We start from the raw sequence: 21,584 nt of genomic DNA on the forward strand, positions 1-21,584 counted from the left end.
TTAATTTAGGATTCATTTAAGCTATTTGTTGTTTTAAAAGGATTACAATCTTGTTTCTGCATATGAATTAATGATCTAGATGGTTCATTCAAAGATCATCCAGACACATTTATACTTTCATCTGTCCATTTTTAACTGCATTATTCTCCATCCTGTTATTGCTCAAGTCTTTAATTTAATTTCAGTCCAGCATATTTTGTTTGACTGCAAAGAGCAAAGGTAAGACGTCTAGATGGATGGACACATACTGACAGGACATAAGGTATAGCATGGTTATAAAGTACACAGAGATCTTAAACAATATACATCTGCTTTATTTTGCTGTATGCAAAAATAAAGGTGCATGCATGGTAAACAAAAGTATAAATATTCATCTCAAATGAGAATAACAATATTCAAAACATACTACTGGCTAATTCACAGATGCAAGATTATGGTTAACATGTTCACCCCAGGTGAATGTGTCGTCTCCTGCTAGTCAGTGATTGTGAAATTACACTTCAACTCAGTCTGATTGGACTTACGCAATTAAGCACATGTTATGCTGTAACACTGGCTGAACCTTAAGCTAAATACAATTTTTTCTGATGATGTCTTATTACCCAAATATTAAGCAATCATAGCCTGAAAATGGGCAGAAAGCATTGAATACAACCCATAAAAATGCAAAAGTTACATATGCATTGAGATAAAATGATCAAGTGTTATAAAACATACTAAAAAACTAGTTTCTACGTGGCATTATTCAAAACAGAGGACATTTTATTCATTTGAATCGGCGTAATACCTGAACGGTAAGCAGCTTTAATGTTTTGGAAGTTGTGAGACTTTTATAATGAATAACTGTAGTGTTAAAATAGCTTTTGACCACAAATACATGTCTAATAGCACCTTCGATCAATCTGAATGTAGAGTATAAAGGCATATCAGTATAATATAGAACTGAAGGCACTGTGGCAAACACCAACACACGCATCTATACATAAACTCTATAGCATGTGGTAAGTGTGAATTTCATCTTTGGCAGAACAGCTGTTTATATCATAATGTGTGTGTCCCTGAGGCCCTGCACACAAAGTAGCAAACAGACCACACACAACTTGGCACATTGGCACTGAATATCATTTAACACGTCTTTCTCTCTATACACAAACAGACAGAAAAAATACCAAAAGACACAGGCACAAACATACACGCAAAATTATAGGATATGTGCTACATTCCATCATCTGGACCGCCAAGTAAAAGTCCATGCTGCATAAAAAAATATGAATGCAGCGAAGAGAATAGCTTCAATACTGTGGATTGAGATCGAAAGACCGATATAAGCGCAAAATTAATGACATGATTTCATTTAAGGAGTCAATACTGAAATCAGCACGTGAAAGGGTGCAGATCAAGTCCAGTGGTTTTTAAATCCACACACTGCACATATTCCTCTGCAGGCAGACATTTAAATCATGAACTGAGTGTATCCCTCCGCCCCTGTTACGATAACATCCATCCATATTCTCATAGCTTCAGGAGACGGTGCCACCATGAAGTAGACACGATCGTGAGTCTTCACACTGAATGTTAGGGAAGGGTTTGGACTCTGAGAAAGAGAGAGAGAGAGAGAGAGAGAGAGAGAGAGAGAGAAGATTACAGTTTGGCCTCAAGGGGGCAGCATGGCAGCATACAATTGTCTTACAGCAGTCATTTAAAGAATGTATTAATTAAAATAAAAGTAAATTATTAATATTTTAAATTTAAATATAAAGCTCATTATATTCATAATTTTTAACAGCACAGGAAAAGTACCTTGTGGGCACTCTTTAAGTGGTCGTAATACACTTCCTCTATGGCCTGGAAATAAATCACTCCTTTCAGTTTGGCCTCGTGTTTATCTGAAACCATAACAAGTACAAAAAGTCAATATTGATGTCATGTTAATCGATCAACTTCATTTGGATAATCATCTGACCTGCATAGTAGCTCAGGGTCCTGCGGTTACGGTCGAAGACAAACCAACGCTTCTTCCAGGTTTTGATTTTGCCGCCCATCTTAATGAGGAAGCCCCTGCAGGTTTTCTCTGTGATGGAGACGTGGTAACAAGTCTCTGTGTTGTGGCCGGCCGAGTCTATGTGGCCACGAAGGTCAAAGTCGTCCTTCCTTACAGGTAGGTAGCGTGTCAATGGACGAGACTGTGACGGGGACATGTAGGACGTTACAAGGAAGCCATTTTTATTGTGCTTAAATCAATCTAAAACTAGATTTTGACATTTTCTAGTCTGTATTTTATGTGGTTACTAATGTGTTCTGAGTGTTTTAACATGTTATGCCGTTTCTAAAGGTGTTTAATGTGGTTGTTTTAGCATGTTTCTGGGCAATTACTACAGTATTATGTAGTTGCCAATGTGTTATAAGTGTTACAGCATCTTGCTATGTGGTTACTAGGGTGTTCTTATGTGGTTGCTAATGTGTTTTGAGTGTTTTTAGCAAGTTAAGCAAGTTGCTAGGGGCAAATTACAAAAAGTTAAAGGAAATTCAAATGATGTCATTAATTACTCACCCTTGTCGTTACAAATCAGCAAGACATCTGTTCATCTTCAGAACACAAATAAGGATCTTTTTAATGAAATCTGAGATATTTCTATCCCTCCATTGACAGCCTACGCAAACTACTACCATTAAAGTCTTACGGGTTTGTAGCGACATGAGGATGAGTAATTAATGACAGAATTGTAATTTAATGATGAACTCACTCTTTAATATTTCAGGTTAGGAGTTTGTTTAATCTCTAACCCTAAATATGAGCACTAATAATAGCGATGCATGTCTTATCACAGCGCTCACCTGTACTCGCTGTTTCTCGCGCAGTTTCACTTCTCTCTCAATGAGTTTCTGCCTCCTGGTGGTTTCTTCTTGCAGCCGTTTCTCTAGCTCTTCTCGTCGTCTCCTCTCCTCTTCAAGGGCCCTGCTCTTGCTCTCCATCTCTCTCTCCTTAAACACAAATGACACCGTACTGTACAGATATGCTCCCAAACGAGTTTCTTTTTAAAGCTTCACACAATTAGTACTCTCCGTTCCAGCACAAACTCCCATGAACAACATCAGAAACAGGAAGAATGTCTCGATTCCCACAGTGTTCCTGCATTTCAAGCCGAATTAGTTGCTTTTCATGGCTGACCGGAAAACTTCTAACAGAGCAAACAAGCTTCTAACAGAGCAAACAAGCTCACGGTTTAATATCCATGAAGCCAAATGGGGTTCATGCGGGTTTATGGCGTGCTGAAAGACTGGACTGTGAACCTGACGTGGCAGGTTTGTTTGGCTGTTTCATTACCCTGTATTCCATGAGCTGGTGCTTCTCTGCCTGAGCCTCCCGGAGAAGACGCTCCATCTCCTCCATCTTCAAAAAGTTGGAGGTGCTGGCGCTGTTGAAAAATATGAGATGAGGCATTACGTTTCACTTCTCAGAGTGAACGCTACGACAACAAAAAAAATCCAAACCAGGCACTAAAACTTCACATTTTACCTATGGCGAGAAGAATGCATACACTTGCAATTGTAAACATGACGTATTTGCACTGGCATGCATGTTTATATGCGGAAGAACACAGAAGGAATCAATAAACCTGGTTACTAGAACACATTAACAATCCAGACACAGAGAGCTTGAGAGTGCGGCCCACAGTCGGATGTCTGATGCTTTCCATTTAGACTTTAAAAAGAACACGTGGAATAGATCTGACCAGCCCCTCCTTCCTGTAAAACTGTAAATTTCCCCTACAAACTTCACCTCACCGCTTGGCTCCTCAATATTATCCCTAAAAACCTTCACCTGTAAAGAATATATGGGAATCATCTTCCATGTCAAACCCCATATGCTACCATCCCATTTGTCATATAATGGCATTCCCCCCCCAAAAAACAATTAGGTTTTCAGTAACAGATGCCTTTGTGATGTTTCTAACCATGTCTGCATGAAGAAAATAGCAGTGCTTGCAATGCAAACCACACAAGAAAAGGGCAAAGTTTAAGCTTAATTTGTTTTGCATAAATTAAATGCACTCAGCGTGTCGGGTGTACATAAAAATCAACACAAAGTTGTAAAGGTGGCTATAAATGGTTAGGCAGATGTAAGAAAAAATAAGACCAATCAATATCCGGTATGCAAATGAACATAAGGAAAACCAATTGCAATTCACTAAATGAATACCGATGACATCATAGCTGTCAGATACAATTTTAAATTACAGTGCCAGCCTTGTAAGGTACAATTATTTTTTTTCTAGTTGTTTCTGTGAGCATGCTTTGCATGGTTGAGTCTAAAGCTGAAATTGAATGGTTTAATCTGATGATGGACAGCTGTCAATCACTAACAAGATGCCTCTGCATGCATGACAGAGAAGTCTTTCTTGTTCTTATAGTATGAAAAAAGCTTTTAGAGTCTTCTTTTAAAGTCTTATTGGTTAATTTTCATTTAAAGATACAATTCAAAGATGATCCAAAATGCAAATCAAGACAAACCAATCATGCAAACATTAAACCCACCATGCATTTTGTGGACGACAGATTTAAAGTAAAACATAAATAAAATTATTTCTGATCACAAAGCAGTAACATCTGGCCACCTTATTTCCATTTTTTTCTATTCACTTGCACACATTGTATTTCACTCATGTCCTTCATCAAAGAGTTCTTTCATCTTTATGGTATCTTACCAGTGGTGCCGAGGATGAACGGAGGTCATTCGTGATTTAGAACCCAAAGATCCAGCAGAAAGAAGTGGAACATACTACACAAAGACCCAAGAACAGTCCGAACCCGCGCTCTGCGTCTGATTACATTCAAACTCAGGGGGGAAAAACCCTGAATCTGTTTCCTCTAACTGTTCCTGCTGTAACCTGAGTGGATCCATCCCCGGAGCAGAGGAGGGGGTACCAACGGTCCTTCTCGGGCCCCTCAGAACTCACATTATTCAAGCAAACCACTCAAATTACACAAGCCGCCAGCACACATGCATACAGCATAAACACACATCGCTTTGAGAAATGACCTCATGTGGTCTCATCTGTCAAGTCTTTTCACTTAAGTCTTTAACTAGTCACTCTCAATCAGATTTGAGGTTTATGGTAACCTACACCAGAACATCCACCTGAGCATTCAAATACGGTTCCTGGATTTCAGTCTTTCTCTCTCTATTCTTTCCTCACACATTGCCTTTGTCCTCAGTATTTCATTCCTTGTACCCCAGACAGAACTCTTGGCTTGAACTACAATAGGAGCTGCATGGATGTTTTCGATTACAAAAACATGGTATGTGTCATGAGTTTATATGATCCGTCTGGTGGTCTGGAAACACACAATAGAATCGAAATGGGCACATAGCACTTCTGTTGTTTTCATATAAATACAAATACTCTTTATATTTATCTTTATTCCATTTACAACTATATACACAGACACTAAAATTCAAAAGTTTGTGGTCGCTAAGATTTTTTAAAAATGTTTTGTTCTTCCGTTCACCAAGGCTGCATCTATTTGATCAAAACTACAGTAAGAAAAGTAATATTATTTAAATTATTTATTAAGCGTGCTGGTTAATTTATTAAAATTTAAAATAGAATATAAGCAGAAACAGCATATATAAAAAAAAAACACACACACACACACATATATATATATATACACCCACACACACACAAACACTACCATTCCACTGACCCCAAATATTTAAAGGAAATAAATTGGTGTAGAAATAATTTTCACTCAGAAGTTGCCAGTTAATCTCAAACAATTACAAAGAAATGGTAAGAAACACATTGAATTAAACATGTAGAGAAATGTATTCTAATAATCTGTTATATTTACAACTTCAAAAATATTTTTTTACAGTATCATATGAACCCTTTTCCAAAAAATCCCCAGATGCCACTAAAACAAAGGTTTTGTCAGATTTATCTAACTTCCCTCACCTGGAGACATTGTCGGGCGAGCAGGCGGAGATGCTGGTTTCCATGCTGTCCGAGCTGTCCATACTCAGCGTGTCGAAGGCACGGCCGTTGTCTTGGTAACCAAAAGAGTCTAGGTAGACGTTGTTCTGGGAGGATGTGCGGCCACTGATATTACTCAACCTCGTTCGGTGCTCCTCGCCAATGTGCTGCTGACTGTGCCCTAAGACACAATCCAACCAATGAAAGAAAATAAGAATTTATTCAGCAGTAATGAACACTGTGGAGCAGCACCATTTAATATAAAGCATCCCAGAAGTCCTCCAGCCTGTTTTCAGGGCTAACTCTGCTTTACCTGAGAGTGCAGCATCACTCCCAGGAGCAGATTCTCCATTCCTGCTGCCCAGCTCAGTGTCCTCCGGCCGGGCAATGCCCAGGGCACCCTGGGGCCCTTCACTGTGCTCGCAAAGACCAGCCACCGTGCAATAATATCCTGACGCCCTACACTACTGTTCAAAAATTTGGGGTAAGATTTAAAAAAATGAAAAACTTTTATTCAGCAAGTATGCATTCAATTGATCAAAAGTGTCAGTAAAGACATTTTTAACACTACAAAAGATTTCTATTTCAAATAAATGCTGTTCTTTTGAACTTTCTATTCGTCAAAGAATCCTGAAAAATAGTAATCATGGTTTCTATAGAAATCTTAAGCAGCACAACTGTTTTCAATATTGATAATAAAAAATGTTTCTTGAGTACCAAAGCACCATATTAGAAAGATTTCTGAAGGATCATGTAACACTGAAAACTGGAGTAATGATGCTAAAAATTCAGCCTTGTCATCATAGGATTTTAAAATGTATTAAAATAGAAAATGTTCAAATTTATTTTAAATTCTAATATTTCACCATATTCCTGCTTTTCTGTATTTTTGATAAAAAAAATGCAACTTTGTTGATCATAAGAGACTTCTTTCAAAAACATAAACCCAAATTTTTGAACGGTAGTGTATGTGAGAGAATACCTTACTCTGATTCACAGATTGGATCCCAAGCCCCTAATGACGTCCTTCTTCAGCTATAAATCCAGAATAAAAAGATGGATTGATATATTTGCACTTGATATCCATTCAGTTGCCGTCTAATGGAACTTGTAAGTAGAACATCTAGTACTGCTAGAATTAGAGCAGTGGATGAGACTCAACTCCACTACAACTACTTGATAACATCAAACACAGAGACCCGCCTCTCTGATGATCCTACCCAGGGGACCTTCAGATAAACCATCCAAAAACACAAACTCAAGCTTTTCCACCTACATTTGTAAAGTCATAATTCTCACATATCGCATATCATCAAAAAGCTTTAGTGTATTAACATTAGCAAATTAATAAGAAAAGGGTCACATTTGTACTTATCAGGTTGAAAAGGAATGCAGATATTTGACTTAAAATAAAATGGAAGCATTTCCTGTTTTTCATCTTCCCAACATTCTTTCACTATCACTAACACTATCAAAAAGTTTCCACCCAGTTGCAATAAAAAACATTCTATTGGAGAACATCAATGCCTTATAAGGCATACTCACTTTAATTAAAGTATTGATTTGCTTGTTTTGATGGTCCAGAGAGTCTTAATTTGGAGTTACTACACAACACTATGAGGGGACCATGGTGTTGCATGCTGGGTATTTGATGAAGCCCAAAGTTATTTATTTCAGAAATCTAAGGGTACATTTACAGGATAACAATGTACTAAAAACAGAAAAGTTTGTCAAATCAGTTGTCAAAACAATCCCAGTTCACACGGATTCAAGAAACTGACTAAAAATGCTGTTATGCTGCCAGGCCAGTAGATGGCGATGTCACTTTGTAAGGAAAAACTACACGCCTATAGAGTAAAAACACAATACGCATGATGTCACCACTTTCACAAATTCACGTTTTTGTAGTTTACACGGAGACAATAACGGTATCGTTTTCAAAAACCTGCACTTTGAAAACAGTTTTCAAAAGTGTGTTTTCAGGCCCCCAAAATGCTGTTAAATGAAACGCATTAAAAAGTGTTCCTTTTTTTAGTTGAAAACGGTGTTGTGTAAACACCACCAAAAGGTGCGGTTACATTTACCATTGACTAGCAAATTTTTGCAGGCAAAATCCCATTCATTTGATTGCACACGATTGGAAATTTCGTGTGAGGGCGGAAGATTTCGCAACAGGTTTAAGTCGGTTAAACGGATTTCCCCCATTGACCAAAAGAAATCTGCTTGGTTTGAAAGTGACTTTTGTGTGAGCTGTGCTTCATCCAGTGCTATCGCATTAGACAATTGACCTTTTATTTGCCTGCAAAATTTCACTAATGTGAATGTGGCCTTTTTGCATTCTGCAGAGAAACTCTGAAGAATTTTATAGAAGCCTCATTCCAGCCAAAATACACCCACTATCAGCCCTGTAGTCCATAAACGGCAGGGTGACATAACAATTAGAGTCTATGAATAGAAATAAAATGAAAACAAAATGACTAAAGACAAACACCCAATCATGCAGAACTGAATTACTAAAATAACAATACCATTGTATGAAATTAATAATGTCATGGCTTAGTAATATGTACAAAATAGCAGCTTTATTTCATACAAGATTCAACCTCATATGAGAAGACCCATAAAAGACGCTGGTTAACAAGGGTGAAGAAATGCTACAGGTTTCTCCATTTCAGTAAGATCAGACTTATTAAAAAGCATTGAGACAGGGGCTGACATCAGCCAATGACTAATGCAATGAATGTCCCCCAAAGGAGGACATTCTTCACCAGAGAGGACATGCTAAAAGACTTTGAAATTATTTGAATGCAAATTCAAACAGGCAGATCTAGTAGGCAGACTACTGTACCTTTCTTAGATTTGCCTGCAGGATAGAGAAAGTCATCCAAGATTAGGCAACATTTGACTAAAGCACCACTTTTGATAAGTATGATGTAATGCTACATAATAACACTGTATATTTTAAACAGTGTGGGTATGAGGTGGAGAGCCTTACCCTTGTGCAGGCGGTGTGTATCCATGTGTGTCTCTTTAGGGGAGATGGCAAGGGCTCGATTTAACACACTCCCACAGCTAGAGCTTTGAGCTAAAGGTGGATGAGACTAAACACAGGGAGTGATGTTAGAGCCGGCTTTTACTTCATACATACATTACCATTCAGAAGTTTGAGGTGGGTATGATTCTGACATTATATTAAATTATATTATATTATAATATTAACCATTGTTGCCAAGTAGATATTTAATATTTAAATAAGTAAAATGTTTAAAGTAAGAAGTAAAACAGAAAAATACACAAAAAAGCATATTTGACACTTTGTTGAACTAAATAAACAAGGAAGAATTATATAATACTTTTTACTTAAATGCACCAATATAACAAAACAATATAGTAATACACAACAACAATTACCTAGAATATATTTTTAATAAAACATTTTAAAGCCAGGTCAGGAACTTAAAAGTTACTACACATTTGTTAGAAATCAATGCGACACTCACAAATATTGGATATATTTTATAATTGCAAACAAAATACTGAATATATAGTAAATATTCAGTATATCACCCATCCCTTTTATAAGTATTTATTTACTTTGTTATGATGAATTTTATTTATTTGATCCTTGGTTTGTTTTTGGCTACTTTACCTTTAAGACTAAAACACACAATATGTAAATGCCCAAAACACACATTAGAGACTTCTATGCATGTATGTAAATGTATAACATATCCTTACTTTAGAGGGTATGTTACGACCCAGGGTGGCACAGGTGAACTGTGGGGTTACAGTGGGCTGGGTCTTCTTCCGAGGAAGAGTGCCACTCAGATGAGCTCCGCCTTCCTTACCGTACCGTTTTCTTTCCTCTAGTGTGCGGAAATGCTGAGGAACAGAAGGTTTAAGGTAAGAAATGTCATTTGATAATTGCACTCATATGTACATACGCACTAGCAAGGTTTACCTGCCTGTGGCGGCGCTGTTTTTTGGCAGGTAGAGGAGGAGGTGGAGGAGAAGGGTTGAGAAAGGTGACCATGTCTTCAGGCCAGTGAACAGAGGGAGGTTTAGGGTTGGGACGAGAGCATGCAGTGAAAGAGGAAGAAGGGATGGTTGCGGACAGTGGACAGGAAGAGGGTGAGAGCTTTGACAAAGAGAGAAAAGGAGAAAAATCTGAAAATAAGGATGCCAGAAGAAGGTAGACCGATAGGATAGTTGATTTAAAGAGGTCATATTATGGAAAAATGATTTGACTAATGTTTTACAATAAAAAAAGCAAAAATATAGTCTAAGATGGAAAAACAGATCATCCTGAAATCTGGACAAATTATTATATAGTTCTAAGAATTATAGTAGTATGATATGACCTCCTTAATATAAAAAAAAGTCAAAGAGAAAGGGAATCAAATTGTATATATATATACACACACACTCACACACTCACACACACACGCACGCACGCACGCACGCACACACACACACTGACCATGTAACATGACCTTATACTCAATGTTTTCAGTACTTGGCATGTGTAACTAAATCCTGGACATGCTTCATTTTGAATTCCGAACACATATAAACCATCCTGATCACACACCTCACCCTCTCCTGGTGGGGCAGTGCTCTCTGAAGGACTGGGGTCAGGGCTGAGGTCAGTCCCTTTTGCAGGGGCGTCAGGGGAGGACTGGGTTTTGGTGGGGAGGGGGGCTTGGGTGGGGTCTACCCCCAGCTGAGAGTACAGTTCATTGATCTCAGTGACTGTAACATACCCCTGTGGAACAAAGCATTCGGAAAATGGGGGGAGAGGTAAGGGGTGAAAAGAAAGACATTCAAGGAGGTTAAATTGATTAATAAGCAAATTAATAACAGATTTTTAATCTAAACTTTTAATCAAATTTTAATTAAAATGTAAATAAATAAACAAGTAAATATAGCTAATGTTAAAGAGATAGTTCACCCTAAAGCTGAAATTTCTGTCATTACTTACCCACATATTGGTTCAAACTAGATATACTTTCTACTGTGAAACAAAAAAGAAGATATTTTGAGAAAAAGTTTTGGTACCACTTACTGCATGTACTTACAATAGTAATAACAGTAAATTATGCATAATTAAGTAACTAACCCTAAACTAAACCCTAACCCTATAATAAGTTAAATAACTCTTCATGTAGTTAATTAATATTACTCCACATGTAATGTTCCACAGTAGACGAAAGTCATTCAGCTAATGATTTGGGTGAACTACCTCTTCAAAGGATCCAAAAAAATGGAACTTATAGGAATTTAAAACATTAATAAAACCGTAAAAGAGGAAATAATTAGGATGTTACTTTCAATATCAAGAGCGTTATTAATCTTAACTACCCAGAGAAGTGGCATGTTAGTAGGTATTTTGGAAAGCAGGAAATGAGCAACATTATCTTGCATGCACATTGCTAGTGTGTTACCTCAGCGTTTTTGATAGACAGAGAGGAAAGAAGAGAATAAAACATCAGCAGGTCAGCAGGAAGTGGAGACAAGGTTTTGTGGGTATGGCAAAATTCACTATGAGGCGGACACACGTCAGCCAACTGGAAGCAGTCCTGGAATACAGGGGAAAAAGACCCCGTTTCCACGGTGAGGAAACACCAACAATTCTCTGCAACTAAAGATTTCCAGGTTGCAAGGGTTGTGATAAGGGCATGGGCGAAAAAGAAATGAAAGTGAAGACTTCCTTATTTACTATAGTTCATGGTGTTATAGTAACCTTTTGGGGCAGCCACACATGGTTGAAGTGCTCAGGCCCATAACACATGTGTAGTCCAAGAGAGGATGCCATAGTCCATGTCAAGACAAAGAAGATTTGCCTTAAATACACCGAGAAGACACAATCCTATCAGGCTTACCTCTTTCATACTGATGGGATTGACAGGGAAACCCAAAGCCCCAGTGAGCTCGGAATATTTCTTCTCCAAGTTGACAAGATTCTCCTTTTCCTGGAAAAAAAAGCAAGAAAGAGTGTCATGGTTCAGAAGCACCAAAAACTATTTTCAATTAAGGGTACAAAAAAGGAACCAAAAGACACTGTAGCATGGCTATATGGTGATATTAAAAAGACAGACCTGCTGTAGCATCATCTGAAGATTGTTCTTTTCCTTCACAAAGCTGTCCTTGTCCCTCTGAGCCTGCTGGGAAATCTGGGTACACTGTTTCTTCAGGGCCAGGAGCCTCTCCTAAAGGTGTCACACGTGTTGGAAATGAATGATCAGCATATTTAAAAAGCAGATTTTGTTTAAGTCTCAATTTTAAAGATGAGTCAAATAGAGAATCATGGTAGAAGCTAAATGGCATCAGTTTATTTAGTCTTGCATTCATTTTGTGAATGTTTACAGTGCAATATACATTAGTTTGTACTCAGTTTGTGTACAACTGGCAGATAACTAAAAATCTGGCCAGAAAATATTACTCATTCGCCACTTTAGAAGAGACAAGCTTATGATAAAACTGCATTTCCCATCATTCTCTGCGGTAGCACTAAAATGCTAAAACTACAACTACTGTTCAAAGGTTTGGGATCATTTGGGATGGGGCAAAGGTTTGGGATTTTTTTTAAAGAAACTAATTTCTATTCAAAGAATCCTGAAAAAAATTATAGATTTTCCACAAAAATATTAAGCAGCACAACTGTTAAATGTTAACATAAGAAATGTTTCTTGAGCAGCAAATCAGGATAGTAGAATGATTTCAGAAGGATCATGTGACACTGAAGACTGGAGTAATGATGCTGAAAATTCAGTTTTGCCATCACAGGAATAAAATTACATTTTAAAATAGACTGAAATAGATAACAGTTATTATAAATGGTAATAATATCTCACAATATTACTGTTTTACTGTATTATTGATAAAAATAAAAGCGGTCTTGGTGAGTATAAGAGACTTATTTCAAATAGATTTAAAAAGTCTTACCAACCCCAAACTTAAAAAGCTAAAACGTAATTACACACCTAATGGATGTCTTTTGCTCTTCATTTTGCTGGATTAAAATCTTCCAGTGTTTGTCAATAAGAGAAAAAGTCCCCATCTCATCACCTTTTAAACACAAATAAGTTCTTACTCATAAGTAACTCATAAGTAAGAACTTCTCAGGATGACTTGAAGGCACCTATAGGCTGATGAATGCATATCTAGGGAACTCACCTTGCGTGTGACGGTGCTCCGCTGGTATTCTGCGATCTCCCTGAGAATGTGTTGAGTCTGAGTCTCTTTCTCCTCATCTTGACGACTCTCTCGTTCCAGCTGTTGAAACTCTAGGTCTTCAAAACGCTTGGTCTCCACCTCTAGCGTCTCTGCATCCTGATACACAAAAAATATGACCGTCTACATTTATGCTAGATTCATATCTTCAAAGTGGAAAGGAATTGAAGTTGTCATACACCCACAGTTCAACCAGCCTCAAAGAAACCAACAACAGTTCACACCAAATCCCCTCTGCTCCACCACCTTCCCCACGGGTGGAGAGACAGGGGTTAAAGTTTCACTCTACTGGAACCAAGCCAAACAAGCCTTCAGCCGCCACATGCCAGTGAACAGAGCTGCCACAACTTTCACCCGTGACCACTGAGCTTTAGAGATCAATCACGTCAACACTCACATAACATGACTTTCTGCGACAAAGAAACTCAGCAGCCATTCCACTCTGCTACAGAAACAGCTCTACTCTACACTTTCATTCAATTCCCACCGGCTTTAAATAACCTTGTTCCTTCCCTATAACTTAATTAACAGTTTATGTGGTCACTACCAGAGAATGTGCATCAGCCTATCAGGGTGAATCTAATGAAACTTGTCAATAACATGTCTGGGACAAACATGAAACTGTATTTGTATATTTTTAGCATTGTTACATTATCTTCATGACAATTAATCACCCACTACCATCTTTCAATATTGTAATTTAACAATTTAATAATTTAATTGACTAAATTTTGTTTATTTCGATAGTAATTTATGTATATCACTCTTATATCAGTGAATTCAAATAATCTTTATTATTGTAATCTTTAATGTAATTTTTTTTGCATTACAATATGAGATATACAAAAAACACCATCTTCATTCATTTGAAGAAAATATACGTTTTTTCTTTAAATGATTTCCGATTTTTTGCAATATGAGATATGTATAATGTAATGCAGAAAAACATTACATTAAAAATATGTTTTTGATCCTATGCATTACAATATGCAAATTAGATTTTTTTGGAGGGGGGGTTAACAGTAATGTGAATTTGTGCTTAATATTGTCACATGCAAAAAAAAAAATAGTACAATTTTTTGTCTTAAAATGTATTTATCAAATGAAAATATAAAATAAACCTGACTTTACCCATTGGTGCCAGAACTACATTATTACATTATGTAAAATAAAAAATGTATTCAAACATTAAATTATTATTTACAGGAAGTGCATGCAAGACAGCCCAAATGACTTTCATTGAAGCGAGACACATGCAAGCATTAGTGAAGAAGAGGAGATAGACTCGGTTATGAGGAAGAGGGGGATGAAGGCTGTTTGTGAGTACTGACCCTGCAGAGCTGCAGCTGAAGTTGCTCTTTCAAGGCTTCAGGGCAGGTGTCCAACTGAGTCTTCTGCTCTGCAAGCAGATGCACCAGTCGCTTTAACTTTACACTCTCCGCATCTAGCTTGGCTTTGTCCTGCACGCGCGCAAAGGATGCAGGGAGAGAGGAGAGAAGGGTTAGTGCTGGGGAAGGTGGGTTGGGTAGGGTTAGTTACTACATAATGTCAGCAACAGCACAAGTGGGGTATGATGGATATGGAGGTGTTGAATTAAATGGAGAACATGAAAATGCAGGAAAATAATCATTTAGAATGAATATTTTTGTTGATTACATCAGCATTATGCCAAACACCTGAAAAATACCTCAGCAATCAGTTCAAACTGAACTACAATTGACAACATATTATAGTTCTCTCAAAATATTAGTTCTCCCAAAAATGACAATTCTGTCATAATTTACTCACCCTCATGTTGTTCGAAACCTGTAAGACTTTCGTTCATCTTCAGAACACAAATGAAGATATTTTAAATGAAATCTGAGCGATTTCTGTCCCTCCATTGACAGTATAAGCAACTGCACTTTGATGCTTCGAAAAATGCATAAAGAATTCGTAAAACTAATCCATATGAATTGAGTGGTTTAGTCCGAATTTTCTGAAGAGATACGATCGCTTTATATGATGAAAAGATTGAATTTAGGCTTTTATTCACATATAAACATTCATTAACGCACACATCAGATTTGGTAAACAGAAGCTCAGGCATGTTCGCTTAAGTGCGAGAACCAATGAGGTTTATTCTTGTGTGTTACGCAGCACGCTTGAACCAATGAGGCTTGTTCTTGTGGGTCAAGCAAGTAAGGTTGAGCTTCTGTTTATGTTCGCTGATGAATGTTTATATGTGAATAAAAGCCTAAATTCAATCTGTTTGTCATACAAAGCGATCCCGTCTCTTTGTAAAATTTGGACTAAACAGCTCGATTCATTTGAATTAGTTTTACAATCTCGCTAAATGTACATTTTGGAGCGTCAAAGTGGTAGTTGCATAGGCCGTCAATGGAGGGACAGACATCTTTCAGATTTCCTTGAAAATCTTGATTTGTGTTCCCGAAGAAGATGAACGAATGTCTTAATGGGTTTGGAACAACATGAGAGTGAGTAAATAATGAAAGAATTGTATTTTTGGGTGAACTAAACATTTAATGAAAATGGCCACTTTGCATGCAAGCAACACACACTGCAAAGAATGGCCACAAGTGGCAGCAACTGCAATATAATAACAGACACCAATGTTCAATAAATGACTTGCACCAAGTAATATTGTCCAACTGTAGGCAGCTTATGTTTGCCAAGCAACAAAACACAATATAGTATTCACTTGATAGTTGTTACAAAACCTTGTTACAGTAGCTCCATTGCCAACATAGCAGCATCCTAGACAGAATGGAACTTGATCAGGGAACAAATCAACCATTCTCTAACAGATAAAAACGTCCCAAGGGTTTGTATATCGAGTGTCTCTGCAGCTGCCAGGCTAAATGGAATGAGCCGGAAGTCAGGCTGAACTTGAGACGCAGGTGCCAGGGTCCTAGCTCAGAAATCCCTCACATCAACACAGTGTGGGGTGTCACTCAGTTTAGCAGGGGTGTATTTACAGCAGACACCGGTATTTCCAACTGTGACACCAACTGAGAGGCTGGCAGGAAATGCAAGCGTGTCTGTGTGTGAGAGTCTATAATTGATATTTCAGAAGTAATATGTATTGTAAACTAAATTTTTAGGGAAGGATACTTTGAAACCGCATCTTCGCAAAATTTTTAATTAAACTACGATTGTAAAAAATGCAATTAGCAATACTAGTAGCAGCCAACTTCACTAAAGCTTTCCATCAGATAATACAACTTCATCACTCAAAATAATACAGATCATATTCCATCAGATAATACAAATTAACAGCATTTTGTTTGGCACACAACCAAAGAGAATTTCAATAAGGGTGACATCAATAAACTTGAAAAGAAAAACGTGCAATAAAAACTATAACAACTATTCTAAATTCTACATCGGGGTCCTAAACTGTGATGAACTACAGCATTTGACAACAAAATGCCTCACAGGGACTTCCACAAATAGGGCCTCAAATGAATCAGTGATTCATTTTGGAAAATTGTACAATAGGATGGTTCATATACACTATTGTTCAGAAGTTTGGGTCAGTTTTGGTTTCTAAAGTTGTTGTTTTTGAGTCTTACTCTCACCAAAGCTGCATTTATTTGATCAAAAACTAAAACTAAAACAGCATTTAGAAATCTTAGGCCTGGATTCACAGACAGCTCAGACTAAGCCAGGTTTAGGCAAAAGTTCAGTTAGGACATTTAAGTAGCTTTTATAAACATGCCTTAGAAAAAAAACATTACTGGTGTGCATCTTACGACAAAACAATAGCACTGGCATATTTACTGACAATAGCACTGACAACATATATCAGTGCAGGTTGCTTTCAGTTAAAACAGCTCAAACATACATTTTAGTCTGGGACTAAGTTTAAGCCTTGTCTTTGGATCAAAGGGGAAATGTCTTAACTTAAAGCAAGGATGGATTAAATTGATCGAAATAATTTCTTTCAAAAAACAAAAACAATCTTACTGAACCCAAATTTTTCAACAGAAGCATAAAACAAGTGGCACACATATTTATATGAACCATCTGAATGAACTGATTTCCTAAAATGAATCTGATTTGCCAATACTGCACACTAAAAGAAAGGACAGGTCAGGAGAGCACATTTGAGTAAAATGAGTAGTGTCCCTATACAGTTAGATAACTACTCCTCAACACTGACGAAGACTTCATCATGTCCACATACCTGAGATTTTTCAATCTGCGCTTTGTTCTCGATGTCAGACATCTTTTCTTTAAGTTTCTCCAGAGCGTCTTTCTCCTGCTGTAGCTGAGCCATCTCAGAATCCTGCTCGCCTTCCAACAGAGCCCGTTCCACTTCCAACTACACACACAAATTTTGAAGTAATTTTTACTCAATCTAAAATTCTACCATCAAAACAATTGAAGTCGCTTTTAGTAACTACAGCAACGTATTCAATGATTTTGTGGTCAACTGTGATATTATGTCACCACGTTCAGGACCACCTAGAAGGTGCCTCATTTCACACAAATAAAAAGAGGCCCACATTCTGAGCTCATAAATGCCCAACCTCATAAAACTACATCACCACACTGATATTATGGGTTTGTTGAATGGAAGTCTAATGGAACAGCTGACTTAGCAGGAACTGCTGGCACGAGACCAATCAAATTAGAATGCTTTTTGATGGATCATATGATACTATAAACTAAAATAATGGCTGCTGAAAATTCAGGTTTGCCTTCACAGGAATAAATTACACTTTAAATATATTTAAATAGAACACAGTTATTTTATTTAGTAATAATATTTTAGAATATTACCGTTTCTACTGTATTTGTGATCAAATAAATGCATCCTTGGTGAGGATTATTCTTTCAAATACATTTTTATATTTCATACTTATTTCAAACTTTTGACAGGTAGTACAAATTCAAAACAAGTTGACCTTAAAAAACAGAAGCAGTTTGCAGAGGTCTCAATATGTCAAAGTAGGCTAATAAGAAATGCTGTTAGCCACTGCAACAATTGTCTACACTACTTTGAAGAGATATCATTGCATAATTGTAACATCTATTCTCTGACATCTAAAGTTGCTTGTCCCACACAAAGTTTCTTCTCATTGGTCCATTGTTTTTAGACTGACTGCAACAGCCAAAGAAATGCAGTAACAGAAAGAGTTAACAGTAAGAGTTTGTCTGGGCCTTCAAACCTCACAAAGAGAAAGGAGCAAATAGGAGAAATGAGGATGACAGGAAGGTAAAGTGCATTACAGTGGAGGGAATACAGGATCATTCAAAAATTTAAATCAAATCAGGGATGAAATCTGTAGTTTAAAGGGAAAAACAGAGAAAGTGAGGCTTGAAGTGAGAGAAAGTAAAACGTCACAGCTCCTGATTACTTCACCACATGCACAACTCTCCCACATAGACACTCTTCTTCCATTACTCCCACCATCCCTGATCTCTCCCACTCCCTATGACCTACGGATGTGTCAACTGTACCTCTCGGATGGACTCCTCCATCTGGTTATCCAGGTCTTTGATCTTCAGCTCTAATTCTTCCATATTGTTCAGAACCTGGATCCTCTCCTCCTCTATACGTCTTACGTCCAGCTTCAGCCGTGTGTCGTCCTCAGAACCCTGTTCAAGACATGATACTGAAAGCAACTACATAACTACACTGTACTGTACAATGCAGTAAGAATTAAAATATATTATAAAAGACTTTAGCCAAACAGTGTTGTATTTGTTGACTAAAACTGAATTTTTTTTAAAACTAATAAAAATGACTAGCACATGAAAAAACTATTAAAACTAAAATATAAATATAAATATTAAAATAATAAATACTATAATACTATGCAAATAATGCTGTCTAGGTAGGCAACTCATGATGGTTTTTACTTTAGTATTAAGGCATTATAGACTGTTCTAAAAAGTAGGCGGCAACTTCAAAGATACCTAATTGTGGCCAATTTCTAAGATAGTATTGCATGTATTTTGTACAGATTTAGGAAATCCTTGACTGCACTGCGAACTCTGTGAAAATCTTTGATGTTAGCACAAAGGTGTTTTTGAAATGGTTTGATTTACTGTATGGAGTGCTGAACCATTTACATGGAGGTCCTCCAATCCAATTATTTTTAAGGCCACATGTATAAGACGAGCAACTTTGGATCTTAATCTTACAAATTATTGTGTCAAAAGTTGATCAAAGTGCTGCTAACGACAAACCATTGTTGTTATTATTGGCTATTATTAACTATTAAAAATTGTTTGCATTAATTGAACTAAAGACAAAATCTTTACTTAAATAAAATCAGAAATGTTTTCTTGTCAATTAACTGAAGATGGGCAAATTTAAGTTGAAGTACTAAAATTACCAAAAAAAATAAAAAAAAATAACAACAAAATTACTGAAACTAGTAATTCAAAGCAGTCACTTATTAGGTTGTGTTTCAGGTAGGACACTGCCTTAGAGGATAGCTGCCTATGTAGAAAGCACCCGGCAAGGCAGCTCGCTAGGCTTCGGGACTGGGCTATCATATGCATTTCTCTTTCATTCAGGTATGTACACGTTTCAGCAGCTATTAGAGAATGTTTAACTTTCCAAACTCAATTTTTTATTAATGCTGGGCTTTGTATTGATCCCTAATGCTACATTTAGAACTGAATTCAGGGCTATGTCAATGCAAGTAGTGTAAAGCCCTTTAATGCAATCTATAGCATGGACATGCCCCCTTCTGGCAGCTGCACTGGTCTTTAGCTCTGCGAAACAGGATTTACTGAATGAACACCAACGACGAATGGGTGAAACGGAAACTTTGAGGAACAGAGGGCTGGGGAGATACATACTCGATTTCCTAAACCAATTATTTATCTAGGTTTTCAATATCCGTGAAAGGCAATCTGCTTATTTTGAGTTTTATAAGCTACAAGCTGACCTGTGACCTGGAAGAATCCAAATGCACGTGCATGTATGATTAGGTATAAGTGAAGACACTTCCATTGTGTGAGGCAGAGATCAACCAAACACAATGCGCATGACCCTGCTATATTTGGACAGTGATGTTTATATCTTCTCATCACAGTTTATACTATGGAGGGCCTGTCTCTTGTGCTGCTTCGGCTCTTTCTGTGCGGTCTTAAAGGGAATTTATAGTTTCTATAAACTGGTTTCTAAAGTCATGTTGTGTTCTATAGCATATATCTTTATATGGATAAATAACAGAACCAACGCATGACTGCTACTCCTGTGCGGAAGACTAATTAGATTAGTCTATATGGTAGTTGAAGGGAAGACACAGCACATTCCTTCACAAATTAAAGTGTGCATGAGGTTATGTGCATGCCAAGGAAGGGTGGGAAACTCTTAAATCCTCTCCAAAAGGTCACAGGAATTAGTAGTAAGGAAACAGCCTAGCTTTACAAAGGGTTCAATTACCTAACAAAATTAAAACGAACACTGTATGCAGAAAAGACTTCCTGCATAAAGCCATAGCGGAAAACAATCTGTCGGAGTAAAGCTGAAGGTCATCTGACCGGCACAGACCAATCAAACAAACACAGTTCAGGTCCTCTCAGAGTATGATTGTAGAGGCCTAATATGACGAAACAAAAGTCCATGGTTTATATAATATAATATATATATTTAAAAAAATTATAAAAAAAAAGAAATTCATTGTTTAATAAATTAAAATATGTACATTTTAATTTAAATATAGATATTATATTATATTACATTTTATTATATATTCCATGGCCCCAAAAAGTATTTGGACATTTAATTGATGGACTTGACGCAATGCAAATGCAATGACTGCCAAATGGTCCCAATTAAGGTGATTTTTAATAGATGCATGAAGTGAGTTCCTCTCATTCATTCAAATTTAAAAATAGCTGAAGTGGCTTTACCAATTACCTTGTTTATCCGTGTCAGCTGAGGAGAAGGGGTGGGGGTGGAGCCAAGGACAGCTGTTGTCTTCGCCCTAAGTTCTCTGTGTCCACTGTTCTTGAACTGTCGTACCTGTCTCTCCTCGCTGCCCTGGGTCTCCCGGGCTTTAAGCCCATAGTCGTTTTCAGCAGAAATGCTGGCTGACAAACTTGCAGAGTCTGAGAACGTAGACTCATCATCTGACACCTGTAATTTCTCCAGCTCCTTGTTGATCTTCTGCAGGTCTGCGACGGCCAAGCCAGTTCTGTCCTGCTCTGAGCAACCCAGGCCAGAACACAGATTGAGGATAGTCTCCAGACGCTGACGTTCCTATGGATCAGACAGAAAGAGAGAGAAAAAAATAGTTTGACAAAATTCATTCATACTCATGCAGCATCAAACAAAAAAAAACACAAAAAAAATCAACTAGACAGCTGGAGGGAATATGTTTGGAAATATTTCTCACCTTTGAG

General features: G+C 37.3%; 1 protein-coding gene across 7 annotated transcripts in view; it reads right to left on the reverse strand.

Annotated features, from left to right (window-relative positions):
• Positions 1-293: 293 nt before the first annotated feature.
• phldb2b (pleckstrin homology-like domain, family B, member 2b) overlaps positions 294-21,584 on the reverse strand; it is a 46,304-nt gene continuing 25,013 nt past the window's right edge. For 2 of the 7 annotated variants that reach the window (XM_077244849.1, XM_077244853.1), the window contains 16 exons: positions 21,100-21,441; positions 18,681-18,818; positions 17,401-17,538; positions 14,543-14,671; positions 13,155-13,310; positions 12,077-12,187; positions 11,861-11,950; positions 10,570-10,743; positions 9,717-9,860; positions 8,974-9,079; positions 5,961-6,159; positions 3,326-3,416; positions 2,836-2,982; positions 1,964-2,183; positions 1,801-1,886; positions 294-1,594 (listed from right to left, as the gene is read on the reverse strand). In XM_077244849.1, the coding sequence (XP_077100964.1) occupies positions 1,454-1,594; positions 1,801-1,886; positions 1,964-2,183; positions 2,836-2,982; positions 3,326-3,416; positions 5,961-6,159; positions 8,974-9,079; positions 9,717-9,860; positions 10,570-10,743; positions 11,861-11,950; positions 12,077-12,187; positions 13,155-13,310; positions 14,543-14,671; positions 17,401-17,538; positions 18,681-18,818; positions 21,100-21,441 (2,412 nt within the window). In that variant the 3' untranslated portion in view covers positions 294-1,453. The remainder of the gene's footprint in view (positions 1,595-1,800; positions 1,887-1,963; positions 2,184-2,835; positions 2,983-3,325; positions 3,417-5,960; positions 6,160-8,973; positions 9,080-9,716; positions 9,861-10,569; positions 10,744-11,860; positions 11,951-12,076; positions 12,188-13,154; positions 13,311-14,542; positions 14,672-17,400; positions 17,539-18,680; positions 18,819-21,099; positions 21,442-21,584) is intronic. The other 5 variants (XM_077244851.1, XM_077244854.1, XM_077244852.1 and 2 more) reach the window with 3 other exon arrangements.

This window comes from Siphateles boraxobius, unplaced genomic scaffold (genome assembly GCF_051911475.1).
Source record: "Siphateles boraxobius isolate OS27281-9 unplaced genomic scaffold, OSU_SipBor_1 26, whole genome shotgun sequence".
Lineage (NCBI taxonomy): Eukaryota > Metazoa > Chordata > Actinopteri > Cypriniformes > Leuciscidae > Siphateles > Siphateles boraxobius.